The 23,605-nt window shown below is 41.2% G+C and overlaps 1 protein-coding gene across 1 annotated transcript in view; it reads right to left on the bottom strand.

Moving 5' to 3' along the window:
* Positions 1-23,605, bottom strand: part of cacna1ba (calcium channel, voltage-dependent, N type, alpha 1B subunit, a) — a gene marked incomplete at both ends in the record, with an annotated part of 146,297 nt that overhangs the window by 25,124 nt on the left and 97,568 nt on the right. The window contains 8 exons of the mRNA XM_079816016.1: positions 685-845; positions 3,564-3,660; positions 12,303-12,409; positions 13,109-13,168; positions 18,631-18,760; positions 19,934-20,054; positions 20,201-20,385; positions 21,046-21,846. Of these exons, the coding sequence (XP_079672142.1) occupies positions 685-845; positions 3,564-3,660; positions 12,303-12,409; positions 13,109-13,168; positions 18,631-18,760; positions 19,934-20,054; positions 20,201-20,385; positions 21,046-21,846 (1,662 nt within the window). The remainder of the gene's footprint in view (positions 1-684; positions 846-3,563; positions 3,661-12,302; positions 12,410-13,108; positions 13,169-18,630; positions 18,761-19,933; positions 20,055-20,200; positions 20,386-21,045; positions 21,847-23,605) is intronic.

Here is a 23,605-nt window from a genome sequence, read left to right as displayed (position 1 = left end):
TAATTGGTAACACTTTAGAATAATGGTCATTAGTAAACATTAGTTAATGTATCAACTAACATGAACTAACCATGAGCAGTACATTTGTTACTGTATTTGTTCATCTTTGTTAACGTTAGTGTACATAAATGTGTACAAAATGTACATATATCACTACAAAATTGTCCATGATTTTCCCAGAATGTATTTATTTTATTTCACTTTCCATGGCTTGTTTTTAAAATTCCATGATAGCTTTGAAAACATCAAAACTATTACCAGAGGTTCCATAGTTGTTACATTTACATTTTCTCCACTAATTTCTGCATGGGTTTGGACAGTACTTCTGTGTGCCTGCAGGGGGAGCTGCAGGTGTGAGGCGTGCTCCTGTATTAGGGTACGTTTTCACAACTGCGAAGTACTAAAAACTGAAAAACGACTAAAAATGCTGTAATATGCATGCAAGGACAGTAGTTGGCAATGTCATTTAGTAAAGAAACACTACGTGCCTATAATACGCATGCACATGACGTCACCGTTTCCACAAATTACAGACAATAACGTTATCATTTTCAAAAACTTGCACTTTAAATCTGTTGTTTAAACACTGTTGTTGGGTAAATCAACAGCCATAACGCATTAAAAAGTTTTCTGTTTTTTAGTTGAAAATGGTGCGGTGTAAACGGCCTCTTAATCCCACTCTACCTGCAGTTTTTCTCCAGGCCCTTGGACTCGTCTGTGCAGTAGAAAAACTTGCCCTTGAAGAGCTGCACAGCAATGACAGCGAAGATGAACATAAACAGGATGTAGACAATGAGGATATTCAACACGTTCTTTAGGGAGTTCACCACACAGTCGAACACGGCCTGAGAGAGAGCAGACACACATACAAATACACTCTTGTTAATTACCAATCAACTCAAGTCATAATGCTGAATGCAGACTCGTGAGAATCTGTCACAACTTAGAATAATTCATTTCTAATTATCCACACCTGGAGCGCTTACAGGTGTTTATGAGGCTCTAGCGCTCACTGTGAGGAACACAGCAGGCGTCCAGCATCACGGGCGAATTTCTTTTTGATATGATGCCAAGTAATATCAAGGGCAATACTGCTGATTTTACTAATTAATAACTATTGAAAGGAAAGGTTTTACGATTTCTGAGGATAAAATAGTTAATTATAGCAATTTAATAATATATTTTAAAGACATCATTTGTGACATTAAGTTGCAAATTATCAAACTTTATTTCATTTATTTACAGCAATTACAGAACAGAAACAATCTTTTAGAAAATTTTCATTTAAAAATAAATTTTTAAACACTAGAAAGAGAAATAGTCCTTGCCTACACAACTTTTTATTTTTAAAGTTTATGATACACCTTGACCTGACTTTGACTAATTAATATATATATATATATATATATATATATATATATATATATATATATATATATACATATATATATATATATATATATATATATATATATATATATATATATATATATATATATATACACACCGATCAGACAACATTATGACCTCTGACAGGTGAAGTGAATAGCACTGATTATCCCTTCATCACAGCACCTGTTAGTTGAAGGAATATATAAGGCAGCAAGTGAACATTTTGTCCTCAAAGTTGATGTGTTAGAAGCAGGAAAAATGGGCAAGCGTAAGGATTTGTGGGAGTTTAACAAGGGCCAAATTGTGATGGCTAGACAACTGGGTCAGAGCATCTCCAAAACTGCAGCTCTTGTTGGGTGTTCCCGGTCTGCAGTGGTCAGTATCTATCACAAGTGGTCCAAGGAAGGAACAGTTGTGAACCGGCAACAGGGTCATGGGTGGCCAAGGCTCATTGATTCACGTGGGGAGCGAAGGCAAACAGATGAGCTACTGTAGCTCAAATTGCTCATGAAGTTAATGCTGGTTATGATGGAAAGGTGTCAAAATACACAGTGCATCGCAGTTTGTTACATATGGGTCTGCATAGCCACAGACCAGTCAGGGTGCCCATGCTGACCCCTGTCCACCGCTGAAAGTGCCAACTGTGGCCACGTGAGCATCAATACAGGATCACAAAGAAATGGAAGACGGTGGCCTGGTCTGATGAATCATGTTTTCTTTTACATCACATGCATGGCCAGGCGTGTGTGCGTCGATTACCTGGGGAACACATGGCAGATGGCACCAGGATGCTCTATGGGAAGAAGGCAAGCCGGTGGAGGCAGTGTGATGCTTTGGGCAATGTTCTACTGGGAAACCTTGGGTCATGCCATCCATGTGGATGTTACTTTGACACGTACCACCTACCTAAGCATTGTTGCAGACCATGTACACCCTTTCGCTGGTGGCTGTGGCCTCTTTCAGCAGGATAAAGCATGCTGCCACAAAGCAAAAATGTTTCAGGAATGGTTTGAGGAGCACAACAATGAGTATGAGGTGTTGACTTGGCCTCCAAATTCCCCTGATCTCAATCTAATCGAGCATCTGTGGGATGTGCTGAACAAACAAGTCCAATCCATGGTGGCCCCGCCTCGCAACTTACAGGACTTAAAGGATCTGCTGCTAACATCTTGGTGCCAGATACCAGAGCACACCTTCAGCGGTCTAGAGGAGTCCATGCCTTGATGGGTCAGGGCTGTTTTGGCAGCAAAAGGGGGACCAACACAATATTAGGAAAGTGGTTATGACTGATTGGTGTATATATAATATACGAAATATTTGTATTTCAAATAAGGGTGTGTTCACTTATGGCAGGTTTTGTTTGATTAAAACAAACTCTAGTGCGATTGTTCTGTTAGTGCGGTTCATTTGATTAAGAGCGAACGCTGCCATCTGAACCCTGGTGAGCACCAAACAAGTGAAGACCCCTGAAAACTTGGGTCTCAGTCTGATTCCAAACAAACTCTGGTGCAGTTTGACAGAAATATGAATGCAACACGGACACCAAAGACATCTAAGTGAACCAAAAGGACAAGATGTCACCAGGTGGGACCCTAAAAAGGACAGAATGCTGAAGCATACCTGTTTTTTCTCGTCATAGGAGCTACGTTGCCCATTATAATTCGTTACAGGCATCAGAAACTCAATCTCCTTGCAGCAGATCTTCGTTTGTGTGCAACGGAGGAATTCCTGGCTCTGTTTTTACACATTTAATAAACTCTTTGCGAGTTCTCAGCTGAATGCCATCATACGTACGCACATACAAGAAGCGCATTTAAGCCCAGCACACAGCATTGTTTTGGATGTTCGGTAAGTTCCGTCTCAACAATTAAATATATATATATATCTTTAGGTTCGGTCTTAAAAAAAATAAACACTCTCATGTGACACTGAAGACTGGAGTAATGACAATTCAGCGTTGTCATCACAGGAATAAATGACAATTTAAAATATATTCAAATAGAAAACAGTCATTTTAAATTGTAATATTATTGAACAATATTACAGTTTTTGCTGTATTTTTAAATCAATAAAATGCAGCCTGTACTGTAGCACATAAGATACTCATTTAAAAACTTCGATCTTCCCTTAACAGTGACAGCTGTATTAATGAACTGCAACAAAATATGTACCTTCAGTTTTGGTAGACGTTTAATGGTCTTCAGAGGTCGCAAGACTCGCAACACCCTCAGGGACTTGATAGTGTTGATGTCCTTGCCCTTGGTTCCTCTATACGAGTCAAAACAAGTGAAGAGTCAGTAAACTCAGGATCAATCACATACTCTAGTCAGCCTTCTTCAAAACATTCATACGAATCCAGACAAAACACATGAGAATACGAGTAAACAAGATGTAAATGTTCCTTTGGTTAAAACATCAATAATGCGGTACTAACTGACACTAGACTAAACATACTCACCTTTCTATATTGACAAACACAGCTAAATCTCTAACAAATGAGCATCTTTTAGTGTCATAGCTTTAGATCACTGCACTAATGGATTGGTGTTATTTCACAAAAGCACATGCTTTGGTGACAGAGTATGAAATACATTGCATGCATGTAAAATATTTAATACCTCTGCACTAAATGCCCTCTGTCAGAAATGTTAGCCTGTTATTGAATGATATAGTATTAGCACTATTCATGCATAAAATAAGAAAGGCAATATGGATTCAATCCAAATGCTGCTGTGCATCAGATTTCGAACACAACAACACACCACCAATGATAACAAAGAAACTGCACCCTGAAAAAAGGGCATTGTTTCTTTTCAGGAACCAATGCTGTTTTGAGGTTATCAAGCTGACATGCTTACAATGTGTCAACTTGATTAACTGACTGCATAGATTTGAATACAGTGCATGTAATTATTAAAAAAAGAGCTTACAGCAAGAAAAAACAGAGGAATGCTAAATAAAATGTTATAAAAAGTGATTTCACCCTTAATGAAAAGAGCAGTCCTCAGCAGAAATCAGTCATGCTTCAGCTCCTAAATGCTCAAATCATAACTGCCAAGCTTACAATGTCATTTAATGAAGTAACTGCAAGGACAAGCATAGTCGATAACTGAATCATGAGGAAATACTCCATGGTCATGAAATAACTGAAGCCCTTTGCATTATATCTAATGCAGGCAAAGAGCAAACTGAATCATATTATTTGTGAGACATCACGTTCATTCAATTAACCTTCACTAAGCCCCTATTTTGATGCAGGGCATGTGTTTTTTTTTTTTTTGGATGTCTGACAAAATACACTGCAGATAAATGACTATTTCTGTACTGATTAATTTTCCCAATTATCTTATGTTACAATACAACTAATTATTACACGGCTCTCTGTATTACTAGATTCTGATTGGTTAATTGACATTCTGCAGCCAGGTATTTCCTGCCGTCGCTCATGGCAATGCTGTATATCAATCTGCTTAAACTGCCGCAGTCTCTTGTATCCCACCACAGACTCACTGTATCTGCAAAAGCAACTGGCATCATCTTGCATCTAAGTTATTGACTATAGTGAAAATTACCTTGGAGGACTTTTAATATTGGTAAAGTGTTTGTATTGTTGCTTGACTGATTGTCTTGGACTATTATTTTCTTCTTAGCCAATGTTTTAAATTGATAGCATACAGGCAAAAATAAAATAATTTCAACTCAAATAAATATTTAATATCCATGTATGTTTTTATTTGGTGAGCAGCCGTGTAATAAGCGATATCATGTACAGTAAGTCGGTCATTATCATTTGTATTAGTTTGCAGGTACCGTTTAGTTCTTCCAGTGCAGCAATGGAAGAGAGAACAACAGAATATCTGAGAGGTCATTTCGCATCTCATGTATTCACGGTCTCTTACTTCGATAAAGCAAGGCTTTGGCAGGTGTATGATTGGTGCTGACAGATGAATCAGCAGAAAACAACTTTTTGTGAAATTATTGCGAAAATGCTTACAATAGAAAAATCCCCAAGCAGTGATTCCCCTCCATTGCACATAGACATGTTTCAAAACAAATGACCTTCAACTACAACAGACCTTTCCATGTGCAAGAGCAAGTGGTATTACTTATGCAGATTTCTAGCATTTACAATAATGAACAAAGTTACATCTTCACCCTTAGAAAATGCCACGGTCTACTCACACATGCACAGTTCATACATTCTTCTAAAAATCCAATGAACACCAATCTAACAGCCAATCAGCAGAGACCTTACAGCATGGTCACCAATCAGCATGGTGAAGTTACTCCTTTGGCCCAATCAGAGGGCTCAACAAGGTCATGCAACTCCACCCATGCTCCCTGATGCACATTAGTCTAGCATGCAATTACTGTACAGGGCCTTGTGTTTATCCCCCAAACCCACTACAAACTATAAAGAGCCTCAATAACATCCCACGGGACACCCTGGTAACTTTCACAGGACCCCAGATAACAATTATGGAGGAGAAATGCTGTTTCGCGTCAATAAAACATTCACTAAGAGGTTCTGATGAAAGCTATCAGTGTTATTGTAGAGGCTCCAACCCTGTACAGACACTCTCACTCCACTAATATGTAGTGACAGTAAAGGACATTATCCCAGTCAGCCCAGGACAATGAAGAATAGAGGAGATTTATCAAGGAGAAGAGAGAATATCGGGGGTTCCCCACCTGTTAACGCTTTGATGTGATCTAATGAATGAGAAGAACACAAAGCAAAAAGCAAAACATTATGACAAAGTACCTCTGCACTAACAGTAAACCACATCATCCTTTCAGAACATTGCACATAATATTTCAATGAGAATGAAAGATTGAACTTTTACAAGCGCCATCATGTTCCTTTGTGAGACTAAAACAGACTGAAGAAACAGGAAATTGTGGGAGTGTTTTTAGGCAAATGTTTCGGATCTGGCAAAAAGGAGGAAGAAGCTTTGTATTGTGGGAGAAACAGATACTTCAACTGCCGTTCATTTCTTTAAAGGATGTAAAAGACTGACAGCATCTTTTGCTGGAGTCTGCAGAGACAGCTGTCGGAGAGATGAAGGGTACACTTGACAGAGAGGGAACATCTGAGGGTGGATCTGAAAACCGGCGCAATCAAGATCTGGAGCGAATACTAAGACATGCCAATCTATAAGAGATGGTGGAGACGTAGATCAGTCCTGGTCTGATTCATATCACACTTATGAATCCTGAGTATGGTTGAAAGATGCCAGCAAATGGTTATAAACCTAAAAGGTTTTATTTTCGGTCAGTTGGTACATGGGCAAAATATTATATCTAGGGATGCATGATATCTTGGTATTATATCGTTTATAGGGTTGCAATATTTGATAATTAATTTATCTGTAGATATTTGATATATATCAGTTGGTATTGGATATTTAAGTGTTTATGCTTATTTTCCCTATTTTAACATTTAGATTAGCTTTTCTGTCCGTCATCTAATATTGACTTCTTTATAAAACACTTTATAAAACACTAAGTTACTTAAAGCTGCAGTCCGTAACTTTTTGCGCTCTAGCGGTTAATAAACAGAACTGCATGCGTCTTGCGGAAGAACATTGCAATCGGAGTTACTTCTCTCTGTTTATGTCTATGGCGAGTCATGGCTGTGCTCCTCCGCAGTGGTTCCTACCAGACCGGTCTGAAATAGTCCCAATATAAACACTTATTATAAGTGTACCATAATGATTCAGGCTAAGACAAAAACACAGTTTGGAAAATGGATTCATGTTATACATTCTTATTATATAATTTGTGTACATCTTGAGCACACAAAAAAGGTACAGACAGCAGCTTTAATAACTTAATTCTATCTTAAGCTAAAATAAGCTTTTCAAGATGTAAAAATGAATAACCATTATAACTACACACAGAGAAAAAGGGAGTCAAAATTTTACCTTTAGGGGTACAACAGCTTGCCACTGGGGCAGTACCACTGCATGAAAAGTGGGATTTTCGACCCCATAAACGCCTGTATACTCCTGGAAATCTCCCTAATTTTCGGCAGTTTTCGACAATTTAGAGGCAGCGAACGTCGCGTTCGTCTGTGCCACAAATTGTCGTAAACGAACCATGACGTAGGTGGAGAGCCCCCCGCTGAGAGACCGCGCGGAGGTGCGACGCCTCTAATTTGCATATGAATAGCAGCGAAACCAGAGCCATAGAGAGAGTTATTATAAATAGTTTAAAGCTCGTCTTCTACGCGTCATGGCCATGACCTCGACCTCGACCTCGACCTCGCACCTCATTGGACTAGGGCTCTGATATGGAACGCGCCCGGGGCCAAATCTCTTTATACGAAACGCGTGACTTATGATCGTTTCAACCTTCAACACGCCCTGTTTTCCGCTTCACGCACAGTTTACAACATGTTAAGAAGACACATTTGAACGTGTTTCTTAACGCGCACATTCTGTACATGTCGAAGTGTAATATTTTTTTTTTTAAAGCAGACTTACCTTTAGATGTAGCCTAGGCTACATACATATTAATATAAGATATTAATTAATTGCTTAACTGACTACTGTGCTAGAGTAAAGTAGCCTAATGTTACAATGTATATTAAGTAAATGCTTAATATTTTACACTTATTATAATTTATCTATATGGGTTATTGTTTGTTTTTTAAAGTTAGGCTATATATAATTTCTAAAAGTATAGGCTAATTTACACAGCACATATTTATAACTGAAAACACACACCACTTTATTCACTTTCACATAATAATGTTTTTGTAATTTGGTGTTTAGTTTGTTGTATAGTTTGTTTATACTGTTCTGTCTCTGTTTTGTTTCCAGGAACATCTGATGAGTGCTATAATAAAATGACTTCATTATATTTAAAATATGTTTTGATATTCATTTTATTTATATTATTAATATTTTATTTACCCATAAACGTGTCTTTAGGAAGCCATAAGTTATAGAGACAAGAATAACTTTTGCCATTTAAATGCCACATTCATTTACTGAGGACCCATACAGCCAATGATCATGTGTGAAAACACTTATACATAAATTGATCACTTAGAAATCAAAACTAAGGTTTGAGAAAGAAAGAATATGCATACAACAAAATATATTGTTTCATAGCAGCTTCAGTAACAAGTTCAAAACAAATTCTGCTGTAAACCGGCTCTAACAAGCCAATATAGTGTCAATATTCAGCTCAAGTGACTTCAGTGTTGATTCAGTTCAGCTGATTTCAGTTCAACTGTAAATTCCTCAGTTGTGCATTGTGTAGTTAGATATATGCAAAAACAACATTTTTGGAAATAGTTAAAATAGTTTTGCACAAAGTGTTGCTTTTGCAAGAGATGTCTGATGTTTTGTGTGTAGAGTTACAAGAAATGGAGCCATATTTTCAGAAATTGTGTGTAAGCAATTAGATAAAACTGTAAATGAATCCAGTTTATTTTAGTTCAGGACTCATAGTCCAGGTGTTAGTAATCTGTGCTTAATCTTTGTTCCAGGCAACAATTTTTTAACTTACGATTAAATAGATTAAGGATTAAATAGATTAAGGCCTACTCTTGGCATAATTTAAACTCTGTCCAGGAAACCACCTCTTGAAAATCTGCATTGATAATTCATAAAATGTGGTGTGAGCTCAATTTAAATGACAATTACAGAAAAACACAATCTGACTTAACTATAAACACACAAACTTGTACTTTTCACATTTATGATTAATAGCCATTTAAAAAAATCATTCACAGTGCAGGGTGGAAAAATTAATGTTGGTATGTAAACTGTATGCTTTACTTGATTTATTTGTGTGCTTTGGTTCATTGTCTTGTTGCATCACATAACCTCTCTAAAGGTTGAAGACATGAACTGCTGTCCTGTATTTTTTTATTTTTTTTACATAACATTGGTTATTGCTAATGACATACAGAGTAATTAATCTACACTGTGAGCCCGGACAAGTTGAATCTACTTAAAAAATTGGAGCAAACTGGTTGCCCTAAAAATTTAGTAATGTGTACTAAAACGAGTACATTTAACTTAAATTTAAGTTAACATTTTAACTTAAACTTTAAACTTGTTTTAGTCAAAAGAATTCAGAACCTAGATAAAACTCCCCCTGCTGCTACTCTGATTTGCATTTGTGTAGCTCACAGCATGTTCATTTACATGATAAAGCCTCCCCTAGAATTAAGGGGAGGGGGGGTCATGGGGGGACAACTGCCAAGCAAGGCCCACGTCAATTTCCGACAATTTACGGCAGTTTTCGGTGTTGCCTGCAAATTGCCGTGCACAGTCGTAAACCTGAAGTTTCACGGCAATCTACAGTGTCACATACTGACGAAAATCCCACTTTTCATGCAGTGTACCCTTAAAAGGATCTTTTTTTTTACCACAAAAAGGTTCATACTCTAAGGTACTAATATGCACCTTTTATTAGTAAAAAAGGTCCAAAGATGTACTTTTAAGGGCACTGCCCCAGTGACAAGCTGTTGCACCCCTAAAGGTACACCTTTTTTCTCTGCGTGTAAAAAACAACAACAATTTCAACCATTATAGTGTTTTATTTTAATGTTTTAATTTAAATGTTTTTAGTCAAAAAGTATAGAATTGTAATATCGTTGCATCCCTAGTTATAACTAATTTTATGCTTTAATTGTTAAAGATCTGGCCAATCACAGCAGCCACATTTTGCAGTACATCACATTCTCTCATGTGAATCTGAAAACATGCAGAAAGGTGAGCATGAAAATATGTTTGTGTTCTCATGCCCGCCAATTCAATGGAGTTTCGATGTGATGTTTGAAGTGAACGATGGTTCAATCATTGGCCTAAAAAGCCAGACCTGCCCATATATACCACTCCAACACAAGTGAACAGGTCTTGTTTGATATGATATGACACATGCACTGATCATCCTGTCTGAGGTCACTGTGGGGATCGTCCAGGATGCTCCATATTCAGTAAGTATACTGTAGACCTACTGGTAATGGTAGGAATCTTTAAAAGTAACATAATCAACAATGTCTGCCTTCCATGACAACAGAGAATTAAATGACATGGAGAAGAAGAATCAAGCTCATTTGCTGGAATGCACGAGTGATGTTAAATGATGGATTATGGAGAGGCTGAAACAGTGAAGAAGATCCCATGCTTCAACACTTGCCTATGGCCTAAGCATTATTTGACTCACACAGAGACAGGCAAGAAGACGAACAGTGAAAGGGAGAGACAGAGACAGAAACAAAGACACAGAGAGTTAAGGCGTTACCCCATGAAGCTCCTTCAAGCGATCCCAGGCAGAGAGAAACAGAGGAAGAGAGGAAAGTCAGTGACAGCCCATCAATTCACTTTAACACGCCTTTGACATGACAACACAGCAACAAACATAAAACGAATAGGAAGTAGGACAGATTAGTCAGTACAGCACTGAAAACTCAAGCCGAGAGACCCCTTTATTCTGAAGCAATATTTCAAGGTATTGCACCCACTCTCTTCTCCGCTTGTCTGACTTATTGAAAATGAATTGTGACGTGGCGGGAAACAATTTCTGAGCTTTGATCTCACTCTGACCAAGAAAGTCTTGCTGGTTAAATTAGTTAAGAAGCCTGGTGGGGACACCACCAAACCAGTATCCCCTTCCAAGGATCTGCATCCAAAACGTGCCAGTGACGGCCAATGCTGGTCTTATTAACAAGGTTATCAAATCACAAAATTAAATGCACCCAGATCTAAATATATAGACAAATGTGATACAAAGAAAGTAAGAAAGAAAAGTCCATTCCTTGAGACCTTTTATCACAGAGCTGATTGTTAATTTGTTACATTTTTGTTACATTTATGTAGCGCTTTTCTAGGCACTCAAAGCGCTTTACATAGAATGGGGGAATCTCCTCAACCACCACCAATGTGCAGCATCCACCTGGATGATGTTACGGCAGCCATATTGCGGCAGAACTCCCACCACACACCAGCTGATTGGTGGAGAGGAGATAGAGTGATGAAGCCAATCATATATATATATATATATATATATATATATATATATATATATATATATATATATATATATATGGGGATTATTAGGAGGCCATGATGGACAGAGGCCAATGGGAAAATTTGCCCAGGATGCCGGGGTTACACCCCTACTCTTTATCGAAGGACATCCTGGGATTTTTAATGACCACAGAGAGTCAGGACCTCGGTTTAATGTCTCATCCGAAGAACGGATGTCATCAACCATTTCTAGTCTTTATAGTTAAATTATGTGTCGGGCGGTGGAGGGGTTGGTGCAATGGTGCATGTGAAGTCAGAAATCATAACATTATAGCTCTTTTCTATTTCTTTTGAACTGGTAAGTGTTTCTAATTGCAGCTAATAGCATTTCCTTAATACTAAAGCATTACAATGGCCCATCCATTACTCCACAGGAGATGAGCGAACAGCTGATAGTATCAGACAACTCCTTTATTAACTTCCTAACACACACACACACACGCACACACTCATTCTTTTTCAGACTGCATTCTCAAAAGTGCAATTAAGTGATGTCAACTGATCCACACCTCTGAGAGAAGGACAGGGAGGAAACAACAGATCAGTGGGAGTTGGCAAATCTTAATCAAAGCTTCGTTTTCTTGCAGCATAATGAATAGGAGGAATTTAACACATAGTAAATGTCCAGCTTTGAATGTGAAATACAAAGATAGATTTAGACACTCTTGTCATGGTGTGGGAATAAGTGAAGAGTAAAACCTTTAAAACAAAGAGATGAGTATATACGGGCAAATACTTGCAGTAATAGATGACTCAAATTACAAAGCATTTTACTCAAGATCAACGATAAAATTCAAACAAAACGTTTTAGTTAAAAGTGTGATTTATGTAGGTATTTGTAAATGAAAGGCAACTTACGAGAATGCGAATGCCACCAGTGCACCACTGACCACAATGAAGTCCAGAATATTCCACAGATCTCTAAAGTAGGAACCAGGATGCAGCAATAAACCCAAATCCACCATCTTTTCAAAGGAGAAGCATAAATATGAAAGATTACTGAGTGTAAAACCTTGACACCATCAATAAAGCCATCAAAGCACCATTTCTGTAACAAATTGCCTATAACAATACATTTCAAGACTTTTACTGACAGACTTCATATTGCTCACTGTGAGCAATGTGCCCATTATTATACAGAGTCCTAGTAAGAGTCTTTTATTCTAAGGAATATGACTTTTGAGTTTTGTACAATAAAAGATTATTGATATTTGACTGGTTTATTTGTCAAAAGTCTGCCGTTACTGTACTAAAGAGCAAAAAAATACAAAATCATTTTTCAAACCTTTCAAAAGTTATTTGATATTAACTTCTTGTTTATGTCTTGAGCCAGTATTGTTGCATTTTTAAAACATGTCAGTTCAGCTTTCAAAAAACATGTCTCAAGAGCCCTATGTTGTACTCCATCTAACTGTTTATGAACACAAGAACACGCCCTATGTGGACCATCTTAATTAGACCAACTAGTTGACCAGTCAATCAGGCAAACCACTGACTAGTAAATTATGAAAATACATAGTTTTGTACATGCCTGATATTAATATGGATCAATGTGCTTCACATAGATAGACTGGCACTAAATATCCACATCTCAGTTAATAAGAGGACTTTTGGAGCACGTCTCCAGTGAGATAATTAAACACTGTAATGTACCACAAAATTACCTTAATGACCATCTCAAATGTGAAAACCCCAGTGAAGACATAGTCCAAATACTTCAGGACCTATGAAGCGAAGAGTAAAATGGTCATTAGATTATCATCAATCATTTTGGACATATTGGAATATGAGGTCAAAAAAAAATCCATGTACAGCACGACCAGTACAGACGAAACACTTGGGGTTACTTGACTGTAACCCTGTTCCCTGATAAAGTGGAACGAGATGCTGCATAAGCTTATGCAGATGGGAAATGTCTTTGACATAACCAGCTATGAAAAGTGTGTGAAAACATGTCAATGAAATTGACCCGGAGGTATTTATAGCCTTGGCCGGTAACGTCATTGGGCGCACCTGCTGCACGAGGCTATAAATAGATGAGCTTCAGCTGGAGCAAACCAGATCTCTTTGTTTGAAGACCAGTCCTGAAGCATCATCAGCACGGCCTAGCAATGCAGCATCTCGTTCCGCTTTATCAGGGAACAGGGTTACAGTCAAGTAACCCAAAGTGTTCCCTTTCAAAAGCTACACTCAATGCTGCATAAGCTTATGCAAATGGGAACGAGAATACCCACGCCACCGTGCTTGATGTTGCCTGGACCCTTTACGGTTGTGTAGGTGTGCACAAGAACGCAAAAAGCCTCAGGCATCAGCCGGTGATGTCGACTCAAGGACATGAGAGCCCGGAGTGGCATGAGCATCCAAGCTATAAAACCCTATGAATGTGTGTGGAGAGGACCAACCTGCCGCATCACAAACACTTTGTAAAGGAGCACACCTTGCTAATGCAGTAGAAGAGGCGACTCCCCTGGTGGAGTAAGCCCTTAACCCTATAGGCGAAGCTTGACCGCGCGCCTCATAGGTAAGAGCAATAGCATCCCTGACCCAATGTGACATTGTTTGTTTGGTGGTGGCAGAACCTCTGTTACGGCCCCCATGACAAACAAACAACTGCTCTGACTTACGCCACTTGCTAGTGCGGTGGACGTAGGCCTGAAGAGCACGGACTGGACACAGTCTATGAAGTCTCTCCTGATCCGGCGTTTCGAACGGCGGAGGGCAGAAGGTTTCAAGAGTGACTTTGAGGATGTACAGTCGAGAAAGGAACCTTAGGCAGGTAGTCAGGGAGGGGATGCAAAATCACTTTCACCAAACCTGGGGCAAAGTCTAAGCAGGATGGCGATATTGACAGAGCCTGCATGTCCCCAATTCTTTTCAGAGAAGTTATAGCCATAAGAAAAAACATCTTTAGAGTCAGATGTTTGTCAGACGCTGATTCTAACGGTTCAAAGGGGGTCTCAACCAGACCCTCGAGGACTAAAGCTAAGTCCCATGAAGGGATCTTGGTTCTAACAGGTGGCCTCAACCGCCTAGCCCCACAAATGAAGCGAGCGAGCAGAGGATATCTCCCGAGCGGCACCCCATCCACCAAGGCGTGGCAAGCCGAAAAGTGCGGCCACATAAACCCTGAAAGTGGAGAGGCAGGTGCCTGATGACAACTTTTCTTGCAGAAAATTCAGAACTGAAGCAACCTGGCAGTTGACTGAATCTACATTATGTGTCGTACACCCCCTTTCAAAGATACCCCATTTATTAGCATAAACTTTCAGAGTGGAGGAAGCCCTAGCACTTAGAATGGTCTCAATAACTGCAGGCGAAAGCCCCGTGTCCCTCAGTTGGTGCCCTTCAGGGGCCAAACATGAAGGTTCCCAAGGTCAGGCTTGGGATGGAATATCGTGCCCTCTGCCTGAGACAGAAGGTCCCACCTCGCCGGAATCGCCCAAGGCGAGCCGTTGAGGAGAGACTCTATCTCCGAGAACCACACTCTGTTCGGCCAACACGGCGCTATCAATAAGAGGCAAGAGCCTTGCTGGCGAACCCTGACTAGAACTTCTGGGAGCAGAGCGACTGGAGGGAAGGCATATAAGCGCATTCTGGGCCATGTATGAGCCATCGCATCCAGACCCTGGGTGGTCGAGAAAGAAGTAAAGGGGACATTGCGCTGTCTGATACGAGGCGAAGAGGTCCACTTCCGCTCTGTAAAACTTGGTCCAAATCTGTTTGACTACTTCTGGGTGGAGTTTCCACTCCCCCGCATGTAATCTCTGTCTGGACAGTAAGTCCGCTCCCACATTCAACTGCCCCAGAATGTACACTGCTCTGAGAGACAGGAGCTTGTCCTGGGCCCAGAGAAAAATCTGTCTCGCTATCTTGTTTAGATCGCGTGAGCGCAGACCACCCTGGTGATTTATGTATGAGACTGCCGCTGTGTTGTCCACCCGCACTAGGACAGGACAGCCCCTCAAATGGGGGAGAAAGTACTTCAGGGCCAGAAATACAGCCATCAGCTCGAGGCAATTGATGTGCCAAACGCGCTGATGACCCTCCCATTCCCCTTGAGCTGGACGACCACTCAAGACCGCACCCCAGCCCGTCAGGGAAGCGTCCGTCGTTAGCAGTTTGCGACGACAAGGTACGCCTAGCATGGGACCCAAGGTAAGAAACCGGGGTCTGAGCCACATGGTTAGTGTACGAAGCCCGCAGCGTGTCACCTTTATTAGCCTCTGGGGGTTGGCCCTTGGATGAAACCCCCTGGCTCTGAGCCACAACTGGAACGGTCTCATGTGCAGCAGCCCCATAGGAATCACCGTGGATGCCGAAGCCATGAAACCTAAGAATCTTTGACACCGTCGAATAGTGAGATTTTGACCTAGCCTGACTTTCCTCAGGGTATGTAGAATGGTCTCGACTCGAGTGGGAGACAGATGTGCCCGCATCGTGTTCGAATCCCAAACCACCCCTAAATATGTCGTTCTCTGGACAGGAGAAAGAACGCTTTTATTGGCGTTGAGTCTCAGCCCGAGAGAATCTAGATGAGCTAGCACAATGTCTCTGTGCTGAAGCGCCATCTCTCGCGATTGAGCTAGTATCAGCCAATCATCGATATAATTCAAAATGCGAATGCCCTGGAGTCGCAATGGAGCCAGTGCTGCATCCATGCATTTTGTGTATGTGCGGGGTGATAAGGCTAGGCCGAATGGAAGAACCCGAAATTGGTAAGCTTCGCCCCCAAAAGCGAACCTCAGGAGCTAACTGTGTTGTGGCAGTATTTCTATGTGAAAATACGCGTCCTTCAGATCAATAGTGACGAACCAATCGCGATGTTGAATTTGCGACACGACCATCTTTATGGTTAACATCTTGAACTTGAGTGCTTTGACTAAATGGTTTAAGCCTCGAAGATCTAAGATTGGACGCAACCCCCCATCCTTCTTGGGAACCAGGAAATATCTGCTGTAATAGCCTGACTCTCTCTCTGGAAGAGGAACATATTCTATGGCCCCTTTGCTCAGAAGAATCTGCAGCTCTTGTGACAGTACTTGCGCTGACTCCGGTCTCACGGAAGTGGAGACCACGCCGTTGAAACACGGAGGGCGCCGAATAAACTGGATTCTGTATCCATTCTGTACTGTGTTTACCACCAATGCAGAAATGCCTGGCAGAAGTTTCCACGCTGCCAAGCTTTCTGATAGTGGTATTAATTGTAATATTTCCTTTTGAGGGGATGTTAGATGTCCCGTGTCCTGGATGGAAGCAGGATTTAGACACGGGACATTTAACATTTAGCTGGAAACCGCTGCCCCCCGAATCGCCAGAGGCGGCGGAGGTGGAGAGGTTTCGTGAGGGTAGTGACACGGAGTGAACAGGTGTTTTATGACGCGCCTCATCCCGCGAGGGGCTACCCCCACCAGACTGGGCGCAAAACCATCAGGAGGACTTCTTCTTTTGATTAATAATAGTCCTGAGGTCCGCCCTGGGAGGCTGCTTAGGGAGGCTTGACGGTCCCCAGTCTTTACGAGGGGGAGCGCGACTCGCCACACTTTGCTTTTTAACCTCCCTTGAAGGACCTGGGAGAGGTTGGGTGGCTGTCAACCCCTCCCCTTGAGTGCGGCGAGGAAGGAACTGTGTAAATGCTTCCTCATGTTTCTTGGCTTCTCTGAATTTAGTAACCACAGAGTCAACTGCACCACCAAATAAGCCCGTGGGGGAGACCGGAGAATCTAACAGGAACACTCTCTCTTAGTCCTTAATTCCTGAAAGATTCAACCACAGATGCCTCTCCGTGCTCACCAACGCAGACATAGAACGGCCGATAGCGCGGGCCGTTTGCTTGGTATCACGGAGAGACAAATCTGTGGCCCGGCGAAGCTTTTGATCGACCCCCCCGCATTCAGATCCTTCAATAGGTCAGCCTGGTACGCCTGCACCAGCCTGACCTGCAGCCTGATAAGCTTAAGAAACCGGTCCTCCCCACGAAGCCTTGTAGAACAACATCATCGCTCGTGGAGAGGACCGGTTTCTTAAGCGAAGATGCCGAACCAGGTGAGAGATAGCCCGCGAGCATTTCTTCAACCTGCGGCATCTCCGTATACCCGTGTGCCTTTGCACCCACGATAGTCGCAAAAGTCGACGTTGAGGGCACAAACACACGCAACATATATGGTTTACTCCATGACTTAGATAGTTCGTCATGGAAGTCCTCAAAGAAGGGGACAGACTGATGTTGCATTCTCCCCCCCCCCCACCGGACAGAAACCGATCCACAAGCTTACTGCATTTGGGGATCTCTTGTTCACAGAGAATTGTTGCCACCGCGCGAGTAAACACTTCCAATAATTCCTCGACGGATTTATTACTGTGCGAGGAATGCTCGGAAAATGGCTGCTCGAAGTCCTCAGACCCAAGAGATAACACATCCTCGTCCCGCGCGCGAGCCGAAGAGGCACCGGAGTGCGCTTCGGGATCGTGCGGGGAGGGATGTGGATCTGGCAAACGAGCAGTCGAAAGGGACGGACCTGTCTCCTGCTCGTCAGCCAAATCCATCCTAGAGCCCCACGCTTGTAATGCGGGTGCGGACTGAAAGAAGCCAAGCCGAGCGCACAGCCTCTTCACTGTGAACAGCTCACAATGCTGGTACTCCAATGCCTGACTCCAATGCAGCCAACGTGTGCTCTTCCCCCAAACACACAAAGCAGTAATCATGTGTGTCCACGTCCGCTATCGGGGGAGAGCATGGAGGCACACAACACTTCTGCTGACTCATTCTCTTTTAGCTGATATTTCTTTTAGCTTGAACTCTTTTCACTTGTAACAGAGATGAAAGAGAAAAATTCTGCACACTATCAGCTGAAAACTAACTCCTGACACAGATCTCGAGTTGAGTTTTGAAGAGAAAGAGTTTTTAAAGAGAGAGATTTCTTCAGAGACTTTGCCAACACACCAAACACAGAGTTGGTCTGAAAACAAAAAGACCTGGTTTGCTCCAGCTGAAGCTCATCTATTTATAGGCTCGTGCAGCAGGTGCGCCCAATGACGTCCCCGGCCGAGGCTATAAATACCTCCGGGTCAATGTCATTGACGTGTTTTCACACCATTTTCATAGCTGGTTATGTCAAAGACATTTTCCATTTGCATAAGCTTATGCAGCATTGAGTGTAGCTTTTGAAAGGGAACATGAGTGACTCACATTGTTTCGGGGAGCATTGGCTTGGACTGGGTCCTCTGCAGCCAGGGCTATACTGCTCATGGCAATGACCACCAGGATACACATCTCAAAGTAGCGTAGACTCACAATGTAATGGCACAGACGTCTCACCCTGCACAAAAAACACACACTATGAGAGTTAGGCTGAAGGCAATTACATAAAGAAGTCTGACACCTAAACATAACTTTAAAACTACAGACAGGTACATTTAATTAACCACCGATAATTAATATTTTACTGCAGGCCATAGGCAAGGTCTGAGAGTTCAACGATTAATTCAGTAATAATGTAGATTTTAGAGGATGTATTAATATATAGTAAAACAAAACTAATTCTATACTGTTACACCATTAGGGCCATGACAGACAGCTACATTTGGCAATTGCCCTTTAAAACACAGCTTTATGTGGATGTTTATGGGGTTGGATGCCTTTTTAGACTCAAAAGATCTTAAGCCTTTACCTTAAACACACACAATCAAACTTTACAACCATTCTTAGAGATGTTTAAGACAAGTAATAAGCAAGAACGTTTGCAGATATAAAACTATTGGTGGTTTGCCAGATGCCATCTACAAATGCTGTATGTGAATGTTTAAGATGCCACTCACCAGTATTGAGGACGCTACTTTGAAATTGTGCCTTCCTAAACAACAAGCTACTCATAATTTACAGTAGGAGTGACAATATCGGCATGAAATGAAAATTCATTGTATTTTCTGTTTTCAGTCTATTTTCTAAATGCATGTTATTGATCTTATTGTGAACGATTTATCTATACATCTTTCATAAAAATAAAAATAAATGTTTTCACCAAGTAATTTTTTATCAAAATACCATAATTTAATCTTTCTACAGACTTCTCTCTGGTGACGTCTGCCGGACTTCTCCAATCATTTAGCCTGCTGAAAACCAGCCCCTTTCTTACAATTGACTGCAAGATCTGCCTCCATCCAATCAACAACAGATGGATAGAACTTCCAGCCCAAGGTCTGTTCCATAAATTAGCTATAAGTCTGAAGCTATTGTTTGATGTCTCAGTGTGTACTTGATATGCTCACTTGACTGTCCCATGCTACACTGGTACTTGTTGACAAAGAAAATAGCTTGTTACTGGAAAGCCTTTTTTGAATGTGAGCTACTGTCAAGCAACAAAAAATTGAGGTTTCTGGTTCAACGCTCTAGCAACAGTATTTGTGACATTGCACTAGAATAAATGTTCAAATACACACTGTTTTAGAAGTTTATCCAAAATTTTACCTAGAACTGCCACACACAGACTCACGGATTGTTTGGGCTGAAGATGAACATCGAGCTGAAGGGGAGGATGGGGCGATGGTTGCTCTGGTTCAGATCCTCCAGATTCTTCTCAGTCATGGGCATTGTCTCACTGTCTATACTGTTCACTGAGAAGACAAACAAATGTGACTTTTGTTAGACCAACACTGGCTTCAGTGTTAACACCCTTGAAAAAGTGGCACATAAATGTGAGTATAAAATGAGTTAAAAATGAGCCACCATGACCTGATATGACTATATGAGAAATACTAACTGGGAATAAGGGTTGTTTCTCCTGGGGGAGACGTGATGGTCACAGGGATGTGTGTGCCCATTCCTCCAGTCTGACCAATATTTCGCTTGTTGTCCGAGTCTTCTTGTTTCTCAAGACACCATCGGTTCCCAACTGAAGGCTGATGGGGATTTATAGCCAATGAATCTCCTCCCATGTCCATGTCCCTGGAGCAGCGAGTCGAACCAAGTTTACACTTTGATGTTTTGGTCATGAAAGACTCTGAAGTTGAAAGACTGTTCAGTGCTTCTAAATTAATCTTTTAAGTGAATAAATCAATCATTCTCATTCAAATCCATTCGCTGATTCATATTTCAGAGCATATTATACTGGTTGGACCAACTCAATAAATAGACTGTGGATTGGCTCAGTGATTTATAAAAAAACTTTTTGTTAATGAGGATGTGCTGACTGACAAATCACTTACCATGATTCCGAAACACTCTTTCTTGAATATTAGATATGCACATTCTTATAAACAACAATAAGATTTGTTTCTGGCTCAAAATGTTTCTGAAATATTCTGCTGATTGCATGAATTTACTCAAATGTCACTCACTGCTCAATAAAAAGAAAGTCACTGAAAGGATCAATGAACACATATGAATGAAATTTGCTGAATGGATTTAAAAGAGTCATTGGAATTAATCAAAATCTCCACCACTAGGGGCATCATTGCTCATATACGAATAAGATCACTAGTGCCGTAGCTACTGGAACATGGTTCCGTTTTCTTTGTAAACAACTTCAGAACAAACATGCTGTTCAATCCAAGAAATAAATAAAAAATTACATCTTTTAAAAACTATTTGAAAAGAAAGTTTTACCTGTGGCTGGTTGACTTGCTCTCGTCCTTCTCTCCATTCTCTTGTTGATCCTCTCCTTCCAGTGTGGACTGAGCTTTACTGGTTCGCGGCCTGTGCCGCCTTCTCCCTCCATTACCTCCATTTTCGCCCCTGGAGCACTTCTCTCCCTCCCTTGTTCCTGATCTTGAGCCTTCCTTCTGTCTGGACCGTCGTTCGCTCTTCCCCCCAGCACTGACCACCCCATTGCCCTCCCTGTTGTGCCTGTGGGAGTGATGGTGACGATGTTCTCTCTCCCCACCTCCCACTCCCTCGTCCACCGAGCTCTGATGGTGATGTTTGCGGCCCCCCTCTCTGCTCCGGCTCCTGTCGGGCTTCCCCTCCTTACACCGTGTCCCATCATGCTCCTTACTGCGGCTGTGATGGACGTGATGCCGGCCTTCTTTGCCGCGCCCGGTGTCACCATTTTCATTGGTCTCATTAGAGGGACGCTCCCTGTGACGGTGGTGCTTGCGAGGTGGATGCAACAGTGGAGGCTCCATCACAGGGGGGACTCGTTCCTCCAGCGTGCCATCCACCCCTTGCAAATCCTGGGGTTTGTCCCAGCCTCTGTGAGGGCTGATGGGGCCATCACAGCGAGGTTCCACCACCAGAGGCCGGTCCAGGTGGGTTTTGATGTCAGGGCGGAGGTGAAGGTTGGAAGTCAGCCGGGGGTTGAGCTCCTCTTGGTACAACGCCTCACTGCTGGCCAGCATGTGCTTCCGAATCTGGGTGGTGCGCTGCTCCCACACGGACATCATCTTTAGAGAACGTTGGTGTTCTTTACTAGTGAAGAGAAGATTTAAGGAAACAAATCTGTTAGCCTCAGACAGACAAAGTTATATAAAACAATTAGGCATGGTGTTGACATCTCCATCCATGTCGAGACCCCCTTTCCTAACGGTGGCTTTGTGTTTGCTTTCAAATTTGGGCTTCATTTTAGATGGCTGCAATTTACACAAGTTAGGATTGGTTAGGGTTACAGTGTTGTAGTCGAGACAAGTTCATGCTCCTTAGTCCATGACAAGACCAAGACCATGAATATATGGTCTTGGACTAAGACTCGAGGAGCAACATCACTAAAATATTGTCCACATGCTTCTGAGTCCATGACAAGACCATGAAAATATAGTTTTGGATTCAGAAACGAGGACGAACACCAAGACCATAAAAATACAGGAGCATGTGGATTCTGTCTTGACTCTGACGGGTACCTTTTCTGGGTCTTGACTCAAACTCAAATGAGCTGGTTTCAACTACAACAGAAAAGCGGAGTGATAAAGACAGGGAAAGGTTCCAGTACTGCTGGACTAAATATTAGTGCTCTTGGAACGCTGTTTGTCCAAGCAGATTTAAGGACCGGAGCTAACTGAGGTGTAAATAAAAAGAAGGTCTTTATGGATGCCTGATTACAAAGATTAGTTATGGGCATGCTTTACCCTGTCCTGCAAATGTTTGTGATTAATGGTTTGGGTCATGAAGTTTAACCATGCATTCTATACCTGCACTACACAGCATGTGTATGATATTTAGAGGGCTTTGCCTGGTTTAATGACCTGATATATACCTTCCTTCTGAAGAATAGTTCACCAGCAAAATAACTTTTTTTTTTCATTGTTTAATCACCCCCATCTCATTTCAAACATGTTCTTCCAAGGAACACCAAAGGAGAATAATTTTTTTTAAATGTACAAACTGAATTCACTGAGATTCAACTTAAAAGAATGATTCACTCATGAATCTGACTTCATTTTTTCTCTAATGAACTTGCCAAAAATACACTAACGTTTAAAAGTTTGGGTTCAGTACGATTATTTTAAAGAAATTCATACTTTTATTTTACAAAGACGCATTAAATTGATAAAAAGTCACAGTAAATACACTTACAATCTTACACAAAATGTATATTTCAAATAAAAAAGAAAAAAAGCAGCATGGTTTCCACAAAACTATTAAGCAGCACAGCTGTTTACAACATTGATAATAAGAAGAAATATTACTTGATCACCAAATCAGCATATTAGAATAATAGAATGTTATTGTTACAATATCACTGTTTTACAGTGTTTTTGACCAAAAAACTGCAGCCTTGATGGGCATAAGTAACTTTCAAAAACAAACAAAAAACACACAAAAAAACATATAAACTCCAAACTTTTGAACGATAGTGTGTGTGCGTGTGTGTGTGTATATAAATGTGTGTATATATATATATGCATTTTTCCATTGAACAAAGCCAGTCATATGGATTTGGAACAACGTGAGTGAGAACAAATGATGACAGAAGTCTCCTATATTTCACCTTACTTCTTATCCAATTAGTTAGCATGAAGAGAATGTGAATCAAGTTTTTGCTGTTAAAAATGTAAAGGAAAAGATTCATCTGGAGAAAAGTAACACATCTACGCTTCTCTCTTCTTCACATCACTTTATTCTGAGCACACCTCCAGCAGGGAGGCCGTGTACCAGGGAGCAGGCGTGATGAGTGAACTACAGTAATGTGTAGACAGGTGATGGGAAAGAGAATGCTCTCTGAGGCTGGGAG

The sequence above is a fragment of the Gobio gobio genome (assembly GCF_949357685.1).
Source record: "Gobio gobio genome assembly, chromosome: 4".
Lineage (NCBI taxonomy): Eukaryota > Metazoa > Chordata > Actinopteri > Cypriniformes > Gobionidae > Gobio > Gobio gobio.
The sequence above is the reverse complement of the archived record's forward strand: the minus strand, read 5'-3'. Positions and strand labels throughout refer to the sequence as shown.